The 17,525-nt window shown below is 34.1% G+C and overlaps 1 protein-coding gene across 1 annotated transcript; it reads left to right on the forward strand.

The window, feature by feature from the left end:
- The first annotated feature begins 4,105 nt into the window (after positions 1-4,105).
- LOC139847381 (uncharacterized) lies at positions 4,106-11,364 on the forward strand. The gene is made up of 4 exons (XM_071837052.1): positions 4,106-4,344; positions 4,924-5,134; positions 6,099-10,843; positions 11,130-11,364. The coding sequence occupies exons 1-3, from the start codon at positions 4,174-4,176 to the stop codon at positions 10,838-10,840; spliced, it is 5,124 nt and encodes a 1,707-aa protein (XP_071693153.1). The 5' UTR covers positions 4,106-4,173; the 3' UTR covers positions 10,841-10,843; positions 11,130-11,364.
- Positions 11,365-17,525: the final 6,161 nt, after the last annotated feature.

Below are 17,525 nucleotides of genomic sequence, written 5' to 3' on the forward strand. Positions count from 1 at the left end.
AGTCTATAATGTATAAAAATCAATTATTCTTGGAGTGGTGGAGAACAAAGGTAGTACACCAACTTTGTCATCAACCAATAACCATTGCTTCCTTCGCTATATAAACATCCGTACAAAATAACTTTATTACTGTAAAAACCAATTACAATTGATTCCTTCAATATCAAATCCAATCACCTTTTCCTTTTTTTTTATTTCCCCAACCATATGCAATCAATAGTCAACAATAATATACTAGTAAATGAATTTGTAAATACGTGTCTTTAGGAGTTGTTAATGTGCATTTTGTGATTGAATTTTCTTATTTCATGTTTGTTGAATAATAGAGTCCGTCAATATTATTGATTATTGATGCGGTGTTTATACCGATAATCTAATTAATCCTAATGGACTCAAGCTCACATATTAAACTTTAACAATCTTTATAGTTCATCTAACACTCTTCTGGCAAAATCGCGAAAGTTCAGACTGGAAAGAAAACAATAACAAAAAAATAATAAATAGAAACACAATTTTCTCTCGAATTTTTCGTATCGAATTGATTGATATCGCTGATTGGTTGCGTTGCTTGACTGCGTTTTCTTTTCCGTAACGTTTTTTTTACGTCGTGGCTTGCTTGCCTAAGGATTGAGCTGAACTTGGGCTTTGAACTTTATCGCAATACAATCTTCTTCAACGCTGCAAAACAAGAGAGTTTTTTTTTTTAGATATTCCTCTTTTTTTTCGGGATTTGGAACCTAGTCAAACTAGGCAGTTCAACCCCACGTTGATTATGATTGTAAATTTACTACAATTAAGGATAAAAGAAAAGAACATAGAAATAGAGATCTGGTCACGAAATAAGATCATGTAAATCGATTGATAGAAAAAGAGTAAGAAAATAAAAATGATAAAATAAAGCCTAATGATTTAATAGGATTTTAACAAGAAGTAAAGAAGTGATGTGAGATATTGAGATGGATTTGAGTCGGCGGTGCAAAACAGATGAAGTATACGTAACACCGAATTAGAACAAAGATATTTTTATTGTTATTGCTAAATGGTTTAATTGGGCGAAGAAAAAAAATAAAAAAATAAAAACAAAACGATAAGATTTCCTATCATCAAAATATAATCGATGATCATCGGAGAATAACAACTTCAAAGAAAGAGGTTCATCCAGGATCATAGTTATCTGATATCATGTTGAATAATAGAATCCGTCAATATTATTGATTATTGATGCAATATTTATAGTATACAAGGTAACTCTAATCATCTAATTAACCCTAATGAACCCAAGCCCACATATTGAACTTAGGCCAATCTATATAGTTCATCTAACAACGTTTATGTTAAGATTCAATTCGAGACTTTCAATATATTAATTTGATGGATTTGCTTTCACATTACATAATATTCTAGTCCCTTCGTCTCATATAATTGTTCAAAAAAATGTTATAAAAATACTGTACTTTCTCGTTACACTTTATTTCTCCTTCAATTCTATCAGCATATTAACATATATTAAGAGCATAATAGAACTTAAACATCTTAATCTTTTATATTCATGGAAATGAACATTTAATTTGGATATCTAAAAATGAAATACTGAACAATAAATTATGGACGGAATGAGTAATATTATTAAATATTCAATTAATATTTATTAATTAACAGAGTCGTCTAATTAATATTAATATAATTATGGATGAGTGAACTGAAATTAAATAAATATAAATATAAATATAAATAAATATAAATAAAATGAACCTACAATATATCATTATGATTCATATTTGATTTATATTCAATCTATTGCCATTTAAACTATTATTAATAAACTTATCTAAATCGAAAGCTACTTAACTGTATTTTTGTAAGCCACCACTTGTAGTGTATGTGTTTAATTTTTGTCGATAATGACCGTGAAGTATAAATGGTTGATTTTTTTTTATTTGCAACTTTTTTCTTAACATGTTCATAGTTAGTCAAGATTGTAAAAGACGCGAGTCGGGGACGAATCGGCCATGCCTAAAAAATGACACGTCGGACGCAACAGTGACACAACGGGCGCTGACTAACGTTGAATTTTTAAAATAGTTTTATTAAATATATATTTATATATAATATTATATAAATCGAATCTTAAAATATAAACTATATTTATAATAAACATGAACAACTAATAATTATTAACAATATTACAAAAAAAAAAAAAAAAAAAAAAAAAATTGACCGACTTTGACTGACGTTGATCGACTTTTTCCTAATTTGACCGACTTTTTTTCGACTTTGACCGACTTTTTACTTTTCACCTTTGACCGATTTTTTAGCAACGACTCATCGACAATGCCTAAAAAACGACGTGTCAGCCAAGTCGGCCTACTTTTGCAACACTGGTTTTAGTTTATCCATCTTACTTTTCTCCATCTCAATTAAATTTACATTACCAATATAACTAATAGACAAAATTTGTCTTATTTATTATGAATAATACTATTCGATTTTTCACTTTTCACAAACCTAACCCCCTAACTTTCATTAAAATACAAATCGAACCTCCCACTTTATACCTATATTCTAAATTATTATTTATCTCATCACTAACACCAAAAATACTGAATAATAACACCCACCACGCTTTACCGACTTGTACACTGTGCTCACACAGTAGGACCCACATAGGCCACTACTGCGCTACATTTCTTTCTTTCTTTCTTTTTTTTGTCTCCAACGATAAAAAAAACAATCTTCTTAAAATGAACAACCCTTCAATACTACCAAAAGATGTCGAAAAACATTCTTTTTTACAAAATAGATCAACTAACTTTAACGCTAAAAGAATCAACTTTCACAAAAAGAACCCTTCAATGTTAGATGTCGAAAAAAATTCTTTTTTACAAAATAGATGAAGACTTTTTTTTAACTCGCATTCAAAACGGAGTTTCCGGCGCGAAACGAGGGCTCCACAACTAGTATTAACTAATAGACAAAAGTTATGAATAGTACTAGGGTATTTTCGACTTTTCACTTTTTTTTTTAACTAAATTTCATTTTACCAAAAAAGGCCCCACATTTTTTTGAAAAATTCAAATCGACCCCCTAAACAGGGGGTAAAGTGTCAAATAACCATTTTCATAAAAAATCTTAAATAAACTCCACTCAAATATTCAATGGGTCATATCTTCTCGCTCGCAACGAGTTAAATTTTTCCGACACCATCGTTAAACTCGAAATAATTTTAGGAACACAATGTCACTAGCTATACGCAAAACGGACGTTTTTTAAAAAACGCTAAATATTTGGGGTACTTTTCATACACGTTGATTTTGCGTTAAATTTTTAAAAGTCGACAATTCCATAGCGAAACTTGGAGATGCACATATATTGTTAATTTAAAATAACATTTAAATCTCTCACGGGTTATACATTTTAGTTCTACTCGAGTTGCGCTTCAACGACATCATCGTTAGCCACAAAATAATTTTACTAAACGCAATAAAATACATTAAAAATCGAACCCTCAGCGCGAAGCGAGGGTTCAATAACTAGTTAGAACTATAATATAATCATTCATACACACGTTAATAGCCTAGTTATCCACTAAAATGTTAATCACACCTTAAAAAATTACAAATATGTCACAATGAAATTTCATTTTGACCCACTTAAATTATTTCTTATTGAATGAAATTATTAGTCGACATTTGTTTTGAGTTTTTGAAAACGAAACCTAAATTTGAGACGCAGTAATACAATATACATACAAAAACATGTACAAATGAAAGTTTTAAATTTTGTTTAAAATGTCTAGCTTAACGCCCGAACCATAGTTAGAAGGTTCAATATAAACTTGACATATTTTAAAAGGTTCGATATGTCAACTATTTTATTTAACAAGGCTCAAAACTGTAACTTACAAAAAAAGCCCGCCATTAAATTAAAGTATCGGAAAAGATTGAAAAGACTCGGAAATGACTAATTGACTGACTACGACGACGAGTCAGTTTCGGTAACCGTCATTTTCTCTTACCGTGTTGTTTCAATTTCTTTTAAATTCTACTTATAAATAATAATAATATGCGTAGTGTAGTGAAGTGAAGTCATTGATCGATTAGGTAAATTAAGTTATTTGAAGTAATTGTCAGTTACTAGACACGTATCGTACATTTTGTGGTGTGTTAATCTGTAATGACGTCGATGACTACGGCGGCGAAGGAGCATGTGGCGGAGATACGGCGGACGAAGTTTTCGATCGGCGGTGAACCGAATCCGCTAACGGAAGATCTTCATCAAGCCGTTAAAAACCTATCGGCGGAACTCTATGCAAAAGACGTTCACTTCCTCATGGAACTCATACAGGTTATCGATTTCTCTATAGACATCTGAATACACATTTATGTAATAGTTTTTGTTTATAATTAATTTACGGAGTGCTTTCTACCTAGTACGAACTATCTGAATTGACAGTAAATTAGACGTTTTTTGATATTATGGCTATTTTATTGACTATATATATATATATATATCTATCTACACAGAATAAGTATGAAGTGATTTATACTCTGTAGTTGTTTTGAAATTATATAAAAATCTAGTAAATGTGTGATATCTTATACCTAAGATATGGACCATATACATACATGTACACAGAACAATTTTGAAGTGATTTGTACTCGGTAATTGTTTTGAAATAATATAAAAATCTAGTTAATGTGTGGTAAATTATGCCTAAATTATGGACTATATCTATCTTCACCGAACAATTGTGAAGTGATTTGTACTTCGTAGTTGTTTTGAAATAATATAAAATCTAGTTAATGTGTGGTAAACTATGCTTACTTTATGGACTATATCTAATCTATGTACACAGAACAACTATTTAATGTGTGGTTCATTATGCTTTTCTAAGTTTTACGATGCTTGCTTTGTGATTAACAGAATGCTGAGGATAATGAGTATCCTGAAGGTGTTGATCCATCGTTGGAGTTTGTTGTTACGTCAAAGGACATAACAGATACTGGAGCTCCGGCTACTCTTTTAGTTTTTAATAATGAAAAAGGGTTCTCGCGCAAGAACATAGAGTCTATCTGTAGTGTGGGACGATCCACCAAGAAAGGTCTACGCAAGCGTGGCTATATTGGTGAAAAAGGTGCTTTTCGTGTGTATTTCATTTTTAGTAATTAAACTAAACATAAAATAATTGTATGCCATCTATTGCTTTGGATTGAATCTTGTTGATTATGTTTTTTGAATTATTAAACTGATTAAGAATAAACTACCATGTAAGATTTAGTAATCTGAATCATGGCTACTATTGGGATATCTATTAGACAGTATTACAAATCTTTTGTTAGGGATTTTTATGTTAACTAATAGTTGACTCATAATGGGATTTTTCATTTTATATAATGTTTTGCCGATGCTTGGCTTGCATACAATTCCGAAAGTGTTTTATGTATCTATACAGTAGCGAAACTAGGATTTTTTTCACCGGGGGCAAAAAAAAAAATTTTAAACCGTAGCAATTTTTTTGGACAAAATTTGAAGATTTTGGGACAAAATTTGAAAATTTTGGGGCAAAAGTTGGAGAATTTGGGGCAAAATTTGAAGGTTTTGGGGCAAAATATGTAGGTTTGAGGGCAAACAAAAAAATTCACCGGGGTCAAAGTCGAAAAACTCAAAAATTTTACACTGAAAAAAAAAAAATCCACTGGGGGCGGCCCCCAGGCCCTTAACACTTTCGCCACACTGTATCTATAGCAATTTTCTTTTGGTATTAAAGTGTAATTAGTATTAGTAATCTGTCTATGGAGCTGTATAAATGTAGGATCGGATGAGCAGTGCCTTTATTTGTAATTTGTTTTTCTTATTTTTATAGCTGAAACTTACATTATAAGATTGTGATTAAAAAGATTAAGCATAATCATTTGGCTTGATTTTTCTGGTGTTTACTAATAGTCTGCTAAATAGAAATCTGGCTTGTTTGATCATTTGTTATTTCATTTTTTGTACACTTCGAATTTTTTATTCTGTATATTTATGTGTTCAATATATGTCTAGTTTTTTAGTTCTGTTCTGTTTTGTTACTGATACATTGTTTACTTTTTATTCAGGTATTGGTTTCAAGAGTGTGTTTCTTATAACAGCTCAACCTTACATTATCAGCAATGGCTACCAAATAAGGTTCAATGAGAAACCTTGCCAGCTATGCAGTGTTGGTTACATTGTTCCCGAATGGGTCGAGGATGAATCACTTTTGTCTTCCATTCGATGCATATACGGCTCCACACATACCCTGCCAACAACAACTCTTGTCTTACCGTTAAAACCTGACAAAGTCAAACCTGTAAAAGACCAGCTTTCAAGTGTTCATCCTGAAGTTTTATTATTTCTTTCAAAAATAAAAAGGCTTTCAGTTAAGGAAAACAACGATGATCCTAGACTCAATACTGTGAGTGCGATATCGATATCCAGTGAAAAGAACTTTGTCACCTTGAAGAGTCTTGATGCTGAGTCATACACGCTACACCTTACTGCTGATGACATCAGCATTAAAGATGACACTGAATGTGATTACTACATGTGGAAACAAAGGTTTCCCGTTAAGAACGAAAACAGAGTTGACGTTCGTTCTGAGGTGGACGAATGGGTGATTACATTAGCTTTTCCAAACGGGACCCGGCTCAAAAGAGGTGCGAGCATGCCCGGTATTTATTCGTTTTTGCCAACCGAGACTGTAACTAATTTTCCGTTCATAATCCAAGCTGATTTTCTCCTAGCCTCATCAAGGGAGAATATTCTCTGGGACAACAAATGGAACAAGGGGATTCTCGATTGTGTCCCAGTTGCATTTATAAATGCTTTTACATCACTCGTTAAGTCAACTAACGATGCTCCGCTTTCCAGTCTTCCAAACATGTTTCGGTTCTTGCCTATCAAGTCTTCATCTCATCCCGAATTGAACCATGTTCGGGATGCAATTAAAGCCAAGATTATGAGGGAACCAATTGTTCCTTGTGAGTCATACACAGTCCAAAAGCTGTTTCGCACACCTAAGGAAGTTTTCAGGCTAAAGCCTGCATTTTGGAGCATACTGCATAGTGCAAGAAATAATGGTGTGAGCTTTCAGAATATTTCATCTCACGATGCCTATATTTTGACTTCTCATTTCGATAAACCGGAGTACGGTTCTGTTTTAGAGTTTCTTGAAATCGAATATGTTGATTATGAATGGTATGCTAGATGCATTTCCAGTTCAAATCTTGTAATGGGCGTATCTGAAGATGTTTATACAGAGCTTTTAGTCTTTATAGCTGAAGATTGGGGTTTGTCTTTTCACAAAACCAGAATCAATAACATACCCTTGATCAAGTATGTTGGATTCGATGGCCAGGTGGCATTGTTCAAGATCAATGCTTGTACAGACAAGCTACTTATTGCGAATTCTGATTGCATCTCTTGGTTGATTAATTGGAATTCAGAATTTCACTGCTCACCTGAACGGTTTTTCTTACCGAAAGTCACACACGATGCTTTTAGATCGTGTTCTAAGAAACAAACTCTAAGTACATGGCTAAGAGATGCAGTGAAAGTCAAATTTGTTGGTGTTTATGAATACGCGGTGGATGTTTGGTCTTTAATTGGTAGTAACTGCAAAATGGCTGTTTCTTTTGCACACTTTGTCTACAACTCCTTTCAAAAGAGTTACTTGCAGAAGCATCATGTTGAAATTCTATGTAATAAAATGCCAATTGTTGATAACTACGGTTATGTAAACACGAGTAGAACTGGAGTTCTGGTACCTGCTAATGGAAGCAAGTGGGTCGAGCTGATTGGTTCTAATCCTTGGAGACACCATAATTACGTTGAGTTGGGAGAAGATTACACGCGTTGTGCAAGCTATTTTGGTACGTATACATCAGGGGAAGAGCTAATTTCGTTTATGAAAACTTATGTTAGTGCTTCTGATGTTCCTAATATATCTCCTCCAAATTCGGTTGTTCCTACTCTATCTTCTCCTCTTACAAAGAAGAACACATTTCTGCTTCTTGAATGGATTCACAATCTAAGGTTGAAAAGAGTCAGTTTACCCGAAAGGTTTCTGTCATCTATCAAAAACGGTAGTTGGTTGAGGATTTCGTTAAGTGGTTCTGCTGGTTATAGACCACCTAACGAGTCATTCATGCTAGAAGCGTCAAATGGGAAGCTTCTACAGAACGGATCGGTTCTTGTTGACATCCCGTTGATAGATGTTAGCTTTTATGGTGATGTGATAAAAAGTTACAAAGAAGAGCTGCAATTGTTTGGTGTACGGTTCGAGAATAAAGAAGCTTGTGAATTCATCGGTGATCGTTTAATGTCCATTGTAGCTTCTTCGACGCTTACAAGAGACAATGTCGTTTCGATACTGAGGTTTATTCAGTATTTGGGAGAGAATTATATTTCTAGTAAGGCCTTCATTGACAGTATCAAAAATGGAAAATGGTTGAGAACATCTCGAGGTGATGTGGCTCCGAGCAATGCTGTTTTATACAGTTGTGAATGGAATGCTGCTTCAGAAATAAGCGATATTCCGTTTATCGATCAAGATTACTATGGCTACGATTTGCTTTGTTTCAAGACAGAATTGGAGCTGTTGGGTGTGGTTGTGAGTTTTGATCATAGATGTTATCAACTTGTTTATGATAACTTAAAGCATTCATTTTTTTTGACTTGCCTTTCATCTGAAGCTGTTTATATGATACTAAAGTGCATATCAAATTTGGCATCATCAGCTAATTTGGTGCAAGCGGTTAAAGGTACAAAATGCTTGAAGACCAACATGGGCTACAAATGCCCATCTGACTGTTTTCTGTTGAATCCTGAATCTGAATGGGGAGGTCTTCTTCATGTTTTCAAATCGTTTCCGATTCTTGATGAAGGCTTTTATGGTCAAGAGATTTTTTCAATGTCGAGTGAGTTGAAGAAAATTGGTGTTATTGTTAGTATTGAGGATGCATCAAAAGAATTTGTTCGTACTTTTAAGAAACAGGCTTCTTCCATGACAAAAGAAAATGCTTTTTTGTTACTGCATTGCTACAAAAAGATGAAGAAAATGAAGATCAATTTGCCTTCAGAACTTAGCAGCTGCTTACGTGACGAAAAGTGGGTACGAACAAAACTTGGTGACTACAGATCTCCACGTGAGTGCATTTTGTTTGGAACAGAATGGAAGCCGATTTCTTCAATATCGCTTCTTCCCTTTATCGATGATTCTGATAATTGTTATGGCAGTCGGATTCATGATTATAAAGATGAGCTGAAGCTGTTAGGCGTGATCATTGATTTTAAAGCTGGTGCAAAGTTTGTGGCTGCTGGTGTCATTTTACCTCAAGATTGTAGCAGCATTAGTCGTGCAAGCGTTTTCGGGTTGCTTGATACGGTTAAGCAACTTGATGTTAAATCGGAAACATTTGCTATGTTTTGTAAAAAGCTCTCTCAGAAAAAATGGGTAAAAACTTACTTCGGATACAAACGTCCAAGTGAGTGCTTACTTTTCGAGTCTGCATGGGATCGTGTAATAAAACGTAGTGATGGTCCGTTTATTGATGAAGAATTTTATGGACCTCGAATTGCATCTTATAAAGAGCAGCTTAATCTGTTGAAAGTAGTTACGGAAGTTAACAACGGATGCAAACTGCTTGCAAGTTATCTCGAAGCTCACTCGAGTTTTGAAAGTATCAAACGCATATACAGTTACTTGTCTGAATATAACTGGAAGCCTGAAGAGGAATTCGACAAAAAGATATGGATACCGAGAGGTACTGAAAATGGAGAATGGGTAACGCCTCAAAAATGTGTTCTACATGATAAAAACAATTTGTTTGGCGACGAGTTTAATGTTTTGGATAAGTGCAACTACAAGAATAATCTTCTTAGCTTCTTTGCTAATGTTTTCAATGTGAAAGTTCACCCTACGGTTGACGATTACTGCGAGTTATGGAAGAAATGGGAATCTTCCGGACGTCAAATAACACACGCTGAATGTTGTGCGTTTTGGGAGTTTGTGGTTAACAACTGGAATTCAAAAACAGAAGACGGGTTTATTAGTAACATATCGGAACTTCCTGTTTTGGATCCTACTTCTGATGGGATTTTTCTACTTCTCAAGTCTGATGTTTACATCGGTGATGACCTGTTTTTAGCAGACCTGTTTCAAAAAACATCTCATCCCATGTTTGTTTGGTATCCTCAGCAAAATTTGAAAAATCTAACCCGAACCAAACTCATGGATGTCTACCGCAAACTCGGTGTTCGTACGCTTTCTGAATCTGTTAAAAAGAAGATATCTGATGTTGATTATGATAAGTTTGAGCCGGTAAAATCTGAAAATCGGATTGTTAAAAAAGGCTTGTTTAAATTAATTCTTGGATTTCTCGCCGACCCTTGTCTTAAACTTGATCCGGAAAGTAGACATGAAGCTGTTAATCGTTTACTGAAAGTTGAAGCTTTTGAGACAACGGAACTGATGAGTGTTGGATACAGTTTGTCGTTTTCTTCTAGAGAAGTGGTTAGTGTCGAAGCTGTGAGAATGGTTCGTTGGGACAAGAAGAACTCAAAGCTTTTCATGCAAAAAAAGATGGACAAGTCTTGCGGATACAAAAATGTGATTGAGTATGCTTCTCATTATGCACAAGTGATAGCTGATGGTGTGATCTGGGAGAAGGAAGAATTTGTGCCTGCGCTTTCTGAACTGATCCGGTTGGGTTTTTGGGTCAAGTTTGATGAGGAGGCTGTTGACTTTCTTCTGAAAAGCAAGAATCTTGAAATCTTAATGGAAGATCAGAACTACCTTTCTTCCACATTCTCTTCTTAATCGGTACGTCATATTTGATTCGTTATATACATATATATATATATTTTATTTATATTTAAATTCGATATTTGATATCCTTTTGTAACATAAGATACAATATTTAGTAGAAACTTTTTTAACTTATTGGCTATATGGTAGATGTTAGGATTTATTTAAGTTCTAATTTTTTTGAAAGTTTTCTTCTAAATAATGGGTACCAGTCAAAGTTTACTACTTTTATAGCCTGATTAAACCAAGTAGAAGCACGACTTTGAGCACTAAGTGTTTGGATTCTGTGTTCAAAATGCAGGAGAAAGCAGAAGGAAGATACTGATCAGCATATGGTTATGGTGGTGCACTATGGAAGTTGTTTCTATCTGCTTGTTATTGTTTCAGAATTTTCCAGTGCTTTCTTTATTTTCTGAATCATAAGTTGCTCACTGTTATTACTTATTCCTATAAGGTTCTGTTCATCTAATGGATTGTATGTTTCTATGCTTTTAAGGATATCTATCTATCTATGGTTTTAGTGTTTGAATCATAACCCATCCATATTTTCAATAAAATGTTTGTTGGGTGTTCTATATCATTTTTTAGAAATATTGTCAAAGTAACACTTGGATGGCTCCGTCTCTAACAAAGTTGAGGTTTGATACATCTATATTAACCTTTTCTCCATGCTTATTTTGATGAGTTGACATCAAACTTAACCAAAAGCTAGATAGTTCAAAATAAGGGAAAATAAGATTAATGGTCAAGTCATAAGCTGACGTAGTGAAGACATATACTACGAGTAGTAGTTATACAGAATTAAAACGAGTCGTAAGAAGTGGTTAAGACTTAAGAGAAGAAATGGGCATTAATTTTGTTAGCGTTTATAAATATGCAAATAGAATCTTTCTTCTTCAATGGGTAGTAACCGCAAAATTGAGTTTCCGTATAAAAATAATCTACCAAGGATTTATTTATATTTTGTTAAGAAACTGGAACAAAGTTAAATAAAAACTGACTACTGACTACTGACTACTGAGTGTTTAAATTGGACCACTCTTTAACTTTTCAACCCAATCAAAACACCCTTTCTTTTCCCTATTTTTTTTTTTTTCGTTTTATTTTATTCATTTAATAAAAATAAAAATTAAATAAATTAATCCCATACCTATAAATAGATGCGCAACAGAAAAAGTGAGTGCAAAGAAGTTTAAGACAATCCAAACATTTTAAATACATTATAACTAAATTGTTCAATACTTACGGGAAAGGTTTCCCAGTGAATTAACATTCACCTTTTTTACAAACCGATAAATTACGTATTTCTAATTAAAAAAGAAATCCAAGACATACTTACAAAGACAAACATCGACAGCATTACCATACTCACTATACCTATACAACGTGTATTTAATTCTTGTTAACAATTATTTTAGTTCGAAATGAATTTTTGTGTTCCAACAGTATTAAATTTTGATTTGATTATTATTTCATGTTATTTCAAGTTCATCATATCAGTATCACTATATTCACTATATACGTAATATAATGTGTTATAATCAGTCTCTATATACAAGTTCCGTTTCTACTTTACTATAACAAAATTCTTTAAAAAATCTCATGAATTCGTGAGTATTTAATTAATATGAAGAAAATTAAAGAAAAAGAAGAAAGGAAAGAAAAGAAAAGAAAAGGGAAAAAGAAATCAAACCCACTTCAATTCAACATCGCCTATTCGAGTGTGGAGGGCAACATCGAGAGTTGACGTAAGATTTGATAGATGGTGAAAAAACATGAAAGACTCTGAGTTTCGTGAAAATGGAGAATGGGTAAAGCCTCAAAAATGTGTTCTTCATGATAAAAATAATCTGTTTGGTGACGAGTTAAACGTTTTGGAGAAATTTAAGTACGAGAAGAATATTCTTAGCTTCTTTGCTAATGTTTTCCATGTGAAGGTCCACCCTTCTGTTGACGATTACTGCGAGTTATGGAAGAAATGGGAATCTTCCGGACGTCAAATAACACACGCTGAATGTTGTGCTTTTTGTGAGTTTGGGGTTAACAACTGGAATTCAAAAACAGAGGACACGTTTATTAGTAACATTTCAAAACTTCCTGCTTTAGATACTACTTCGGATGGGAGAACGAAGAGTTTGTGCCAGCGCTTTCTGAACTGACCCGGTTGGGTTTTTGGGTGAAATTTGATGAGGAGGCGGTTGATTTTCTATTAAAAAGCAAAAATCTTGAAATCTTAATGGAAGATCAGAAGTACCTTTCTTCCACATTCTCTTCTTAATTGGTATGTCATGTTTAATTCATTACATACAATATTTAGTAGATATCTCAATTTAAGGCTTGATTGGTTAGACTAACAGTGGTTCGATACGATTAACTTTTTGGCTCATCTTATAGGCGACCTTTACATTTAAATTTTTGTAATGATGCTTTTAAATTGGGTCTAAATTGTAGATGTTAGGATATAAATTTTTTATATTTTCGCAAGTTTTTTCTTTCAAATAATGTGTGCCCAATCAAAGTTGACTATTTTTATAGCCTGATTAAACTAAGTTGAAGCACCATATTGAGTACTAACTTTTTAGATTTTGTGTTCAAAATGCAGGAGAAAGCAGAAGAAAGATCCATCAGCATTACGGTGTGCATCGGTATTAACTTTTGGAGGTTGTTTCTATCTGTTTCTTTTGGAATATATTGCTTCAGAATTTTCAAGTGTTTTCTTTATTTCCTGAATCTCCGGTTGCCTATTGTTATTTTTATAAGGTTTTGTTCATGTAATGGATTGTATGTTTTTATGGTTTTACTTTTTGAATGATAATTCATCCAGATTTGCAATAAAATGTTTGTTGGGTCTTCTATATCATTTTTAGCAATATTGTCCAAGTTAATTGGGTGTTCATGGTGAATTTGGGTTTTGGGATGCTGATTATGTACAGTCAAGTAACAGTTGTGTTTTGCACTTTGATTTATCGGATGGTTCTATCTCTAACAAAATTGAGCTTTGATAAATCGATAATAACCTTTTCATTATGCTTATTTTGATGAGTTGACATCAAACATAACCAAAAGCTAGATACTTTAAATAACTCGTAACTGATAAAGTCATGCTGGAAAGCTAACCTTCTCTCGATTGGTGATCGGTTAACTCTCGTTCAATGTGGGGATTATGGGTATTTATTACTTATCCTTATTTCGATGTCCGGAAATGGTGATTAAAAAGATTGAAATGCTTCGTGCGCAATTTTTTTAGGGCGGTACCGTTAGTAAACGCAAAATGCATTGGTTAGATTGGAATCAATTTTTAGCTTCTTACGCCTCCTAGCGGATCGATTAGATAATGGTTTGTGGTCGTGGGCATGGAATCGAGGTAATATTGGTGACAGAAATGAAGCTCTCCTTAACGAAATGGTGTCGTCTATTGGGGATATTACTTTGTCTAATGTTCGTGATTCATGGGGTTGGTCGATTGTTGTCGACAATGTGTTTTCGGTAGAAGATACAAAATCTCATATTGATGATATTGCACTCCCTTCGGTCGAACCGTATACTAGATGGGTCAAGTGTTTACCTCGAAAAATTAATACTTTTATTTGGCGTGTGGCAGTGGATATCTTACCTACTCATTTAAACCTATCACGACGTTGTCTTGAGATTCAACATATCGGGTGTGTGTTATGTAGTTATTGCGTTGAGACCACGAAACATGTGCTTTTTGATTGCCACATAGCTGCAGATCTCTGGAGACGTATGAGAAGTTGGGTTGATGTTGATTTACCGACTTTCGCGGAATGGGATGATTGGATTACTTGGTTCGATGATTGGCGGGCTAGAACGGACGTTAAGGATAAGCTCTACACTATTGTTGCTGCGGTCGTAAGGCATATTTGGAGGTATAGGAAAAGTGTGATCTTTCCACCTACGATGAAGAATTTACTCTTTGATTCTATTGTATTACTTCTTTTAAATTTTTTTTGGGTAAGCGAGGAAACTCTCCTATGAACGAGCACATTGGCTCCCCCATAGAAGGTAAAACATCGGGTAATCAAGCCCCCCGAACGCGAGACCTGATACTTGGTATAGTAGTAATTGGAACGAGTGACTTATAAAGCTGTTGTAATTGTGTGGCATTTCCTAGCTCCTTGCTAGGAGGGTTCTTTTTTAATAATATTTAGTTCCAAAGAAAAAATAACTGGTTAAGTCATAAGTTGAGTAGTGAAAACATATACTAGTAGTAGTAGTTATACAGAATGAAAACAGTTTTGGCACTTAACTTTTCAACCCAATCAAAACACCTTTCTTTTCCCTATTTTTTCCCTTTTTATTTATTTATTTATTTAATTAAAATTAAATAAATTAATCCTATACCTGTAAATAGACGCGCAACAAAAAAAAAAAGTGAGGGCAAATAGAAAAAAGGAGGGTCGAACTCATGACCTCTTCTAAAAGAGGCAGGTCACCAACCGTGAAATTGTGGGTTAATATGTATACCATTATAATTAACCATACATTACCAATTATAATATTATAATGTACAAGATCTAAAAGAAGGAGATGATCCTCACACACTACTGTTTGATTCATGTACACCTAATTACCTATTTTACCATTATACATACAAAAATTATATAAGTTCAACTCTCTAGATTAATCTAAGAACATAACTGTAAATTTATGAGGCAAAAGTGCACATAGATTAAAAAATGGTGTGTGAGGATTACCTCTCAAGAATGATTAGTGTTATGTGACGAATTTTTGAGGTGAACAATTGAACAAATCACTTTCCTTGTAAAAAATCCATCATAATTATTGTAGATATTAACATTTGTACTTCACGTGACACAAGTTGAGTTTCGAAAAATTAACTTTTAATTTTTGTAAGTATTAACATTTGTATATATTGGGTTTTGCTAACGTATGCCATAGTTTCATACGTTAAGGTACATTAAATAAATCAAAAGTTCCCATATATATTATTATTTGTATTTAATACACATTAATTCAATCTGATAATTTCTATTTTTATGTATGCATTTATTACAAATTCTAATATTTATAGAAAATAGGACTTCATTTCATGCATCTTAACGTATGCCACATTGGCATACGTTAGCAAAACCCGTATTTAAAACTCATATTTTTATGCATATATATTAGATTTAGTTGTGAGGAAAGGCACGACTAGGGCAGGCACAGAAGGGTTTCGAGGGCGGTTCAACGGCAACTATGAGAGCTACAGAAGCGGGTGGTTAAACCGAAACCGATTAACATCGTTCATGTTTCATAATTTTCCAGATGATTCGAAAGTAGTCGACTTTTGGAAGATCTTCAAACAATATGGTTTGGTGAGGGATGTTTTTGTACATAAGAAAAGACTGTTCAATGGACAGAAGTTTGCATTCGTCCGTTTTGCAGATGTTAGTGATAGTTCTAAGTTGCTTTCTTCGCTAGAATCCATCAAATTTGGGGTTGGTGATGACTCGAAAATTAGGATATTCAAGGCTACTGAGCGGGCTCCTAGGCCAAATCAGTCAATTCCTCAGTTCAATTGGTTCATTCCAGGGGTTAATAAGGGTTTTAATGCAAATAAGTTTCAAGATGGACGTCCATTCGCTGAAGTCTTGGGTAGAAGAAAGTTTGATCTTCGTGACTCATTAAACGACCAAAGGAGATTGCATGTAGGTCCGGAGGTAAAGGAATTTGGTTTAGGAAGAATGAGGAATGATAAGTCTATTCATGTTAGTGATGAAGCTTGCTCAGATAACAATGATCTTCTAACTAAGGCAATTGTTGCTGATGCTAAGAGTGCAACAATCCTGGAAAATCTTGAGTCTATTCTTAGTGCAGAGGGTTTTTTCGATGTAGAAGTTAAAAAGCTAGGTAGGTTGGGTGTTATGCTGGTGTTCTCGTCAATGGAAGCAGCTACTAATGCGTTGGATAACAATTATCCACTCAGGAAGTGGATTCATAAGATTAGCAAGTGGGATTTTTCATATTGGCCGGAGAGTCGTATGGCATGGTTATCCATTAGTGGAGTTCCACTTCCATGTTGGACTGAAAAAACCTTTTCATCTATAGCAGAGTGGTACGGTGTTGTTTACCTGCTTGAAAATTGTTCTATCAAGGGTAATCAAATGGGAGAGTATTCGTGAAACTTTATGAAACTGAGGTTGTTAAAGATTCTTTAAAACTCATGTACAAGTCCAAAGCTTATTTCGTCACCGTTAACGAAGAAGGGAATGAAATTAAGAAGGACTATCATATCAGTCATGGGGGTCAATCTTCTTGTCAGAGGTGTGGTGATTGCAGGAATTCGTACTACAGTGATTCAGATTCCATAGATTTCGATGAGTATCCTAGTGAGGATGATGATGATGAAATACCTAAGGATGATGAAGAGTTCAGTATATTCAATGAAGTTCCAAGAAGTGATGAAGAAGACGATGTTGATGATTCCAAGCTTTTCGGTGATTCAAAGTTTTCAGGTCAATACGTCCCGGAAGAGGTGAATTCTCCGGCTGGTTCTCAGGCACGTACCATCGAAGACGAACAGTCAGGAAACTTTGGAACATGTGTGGACAATAATGATGACGAGGTGGTTATTGAAACGCTCGAGGAGAATACTGGAGAAATGTTCCTTCCAAGAACAAATTAATGTTTTGGGAAACCCTAGAGGGGATGCGTGCAATCTGAGCGACCAATC

Source organism: Rutidosis leptorrhynchoides, chromosome 5 (assembly GCF_046630445.1).
Source record: "Rutidosis leptorrhynchoides isolate AG116_Rl617_1_P2 chromosome 5, CSIRO_AGI_Rlap_v1, whole genome shotgun sequence".
Taxonomy (NCBI): Eukaryota; Viridiplantae; Streptophyta; class Magnoliopsida; order Asterales; family Asteraceae; genus Rutidosis; species Rutidosis leptorrhynchoides.

Excerpts from the sequence above, each read along its gene's own strand:
- LOC139847381 (XM_071837052.1), top strand. The coding sequence starts at position 4,174 with ATGACGTCGATGACTACGGCGGCGAAGGAGCATGTGGCGGAGATACGG. Across the intron at positions 4,345-4,923 it reads TCCTCATGGAACTCATACAG|AATGCTGAGGATAATGAGTA; the intron begins GTTATCGATTTC and ends TGTGATTAACAG. Across the intron at positions 5,135-6,098 it reads TGGCTATATTGGTGAAAAAG|GTATTGGTTTCAAGAGTGTG; the intron begins GTGCTTTTCGTG and ends CTTTTTATTCAG.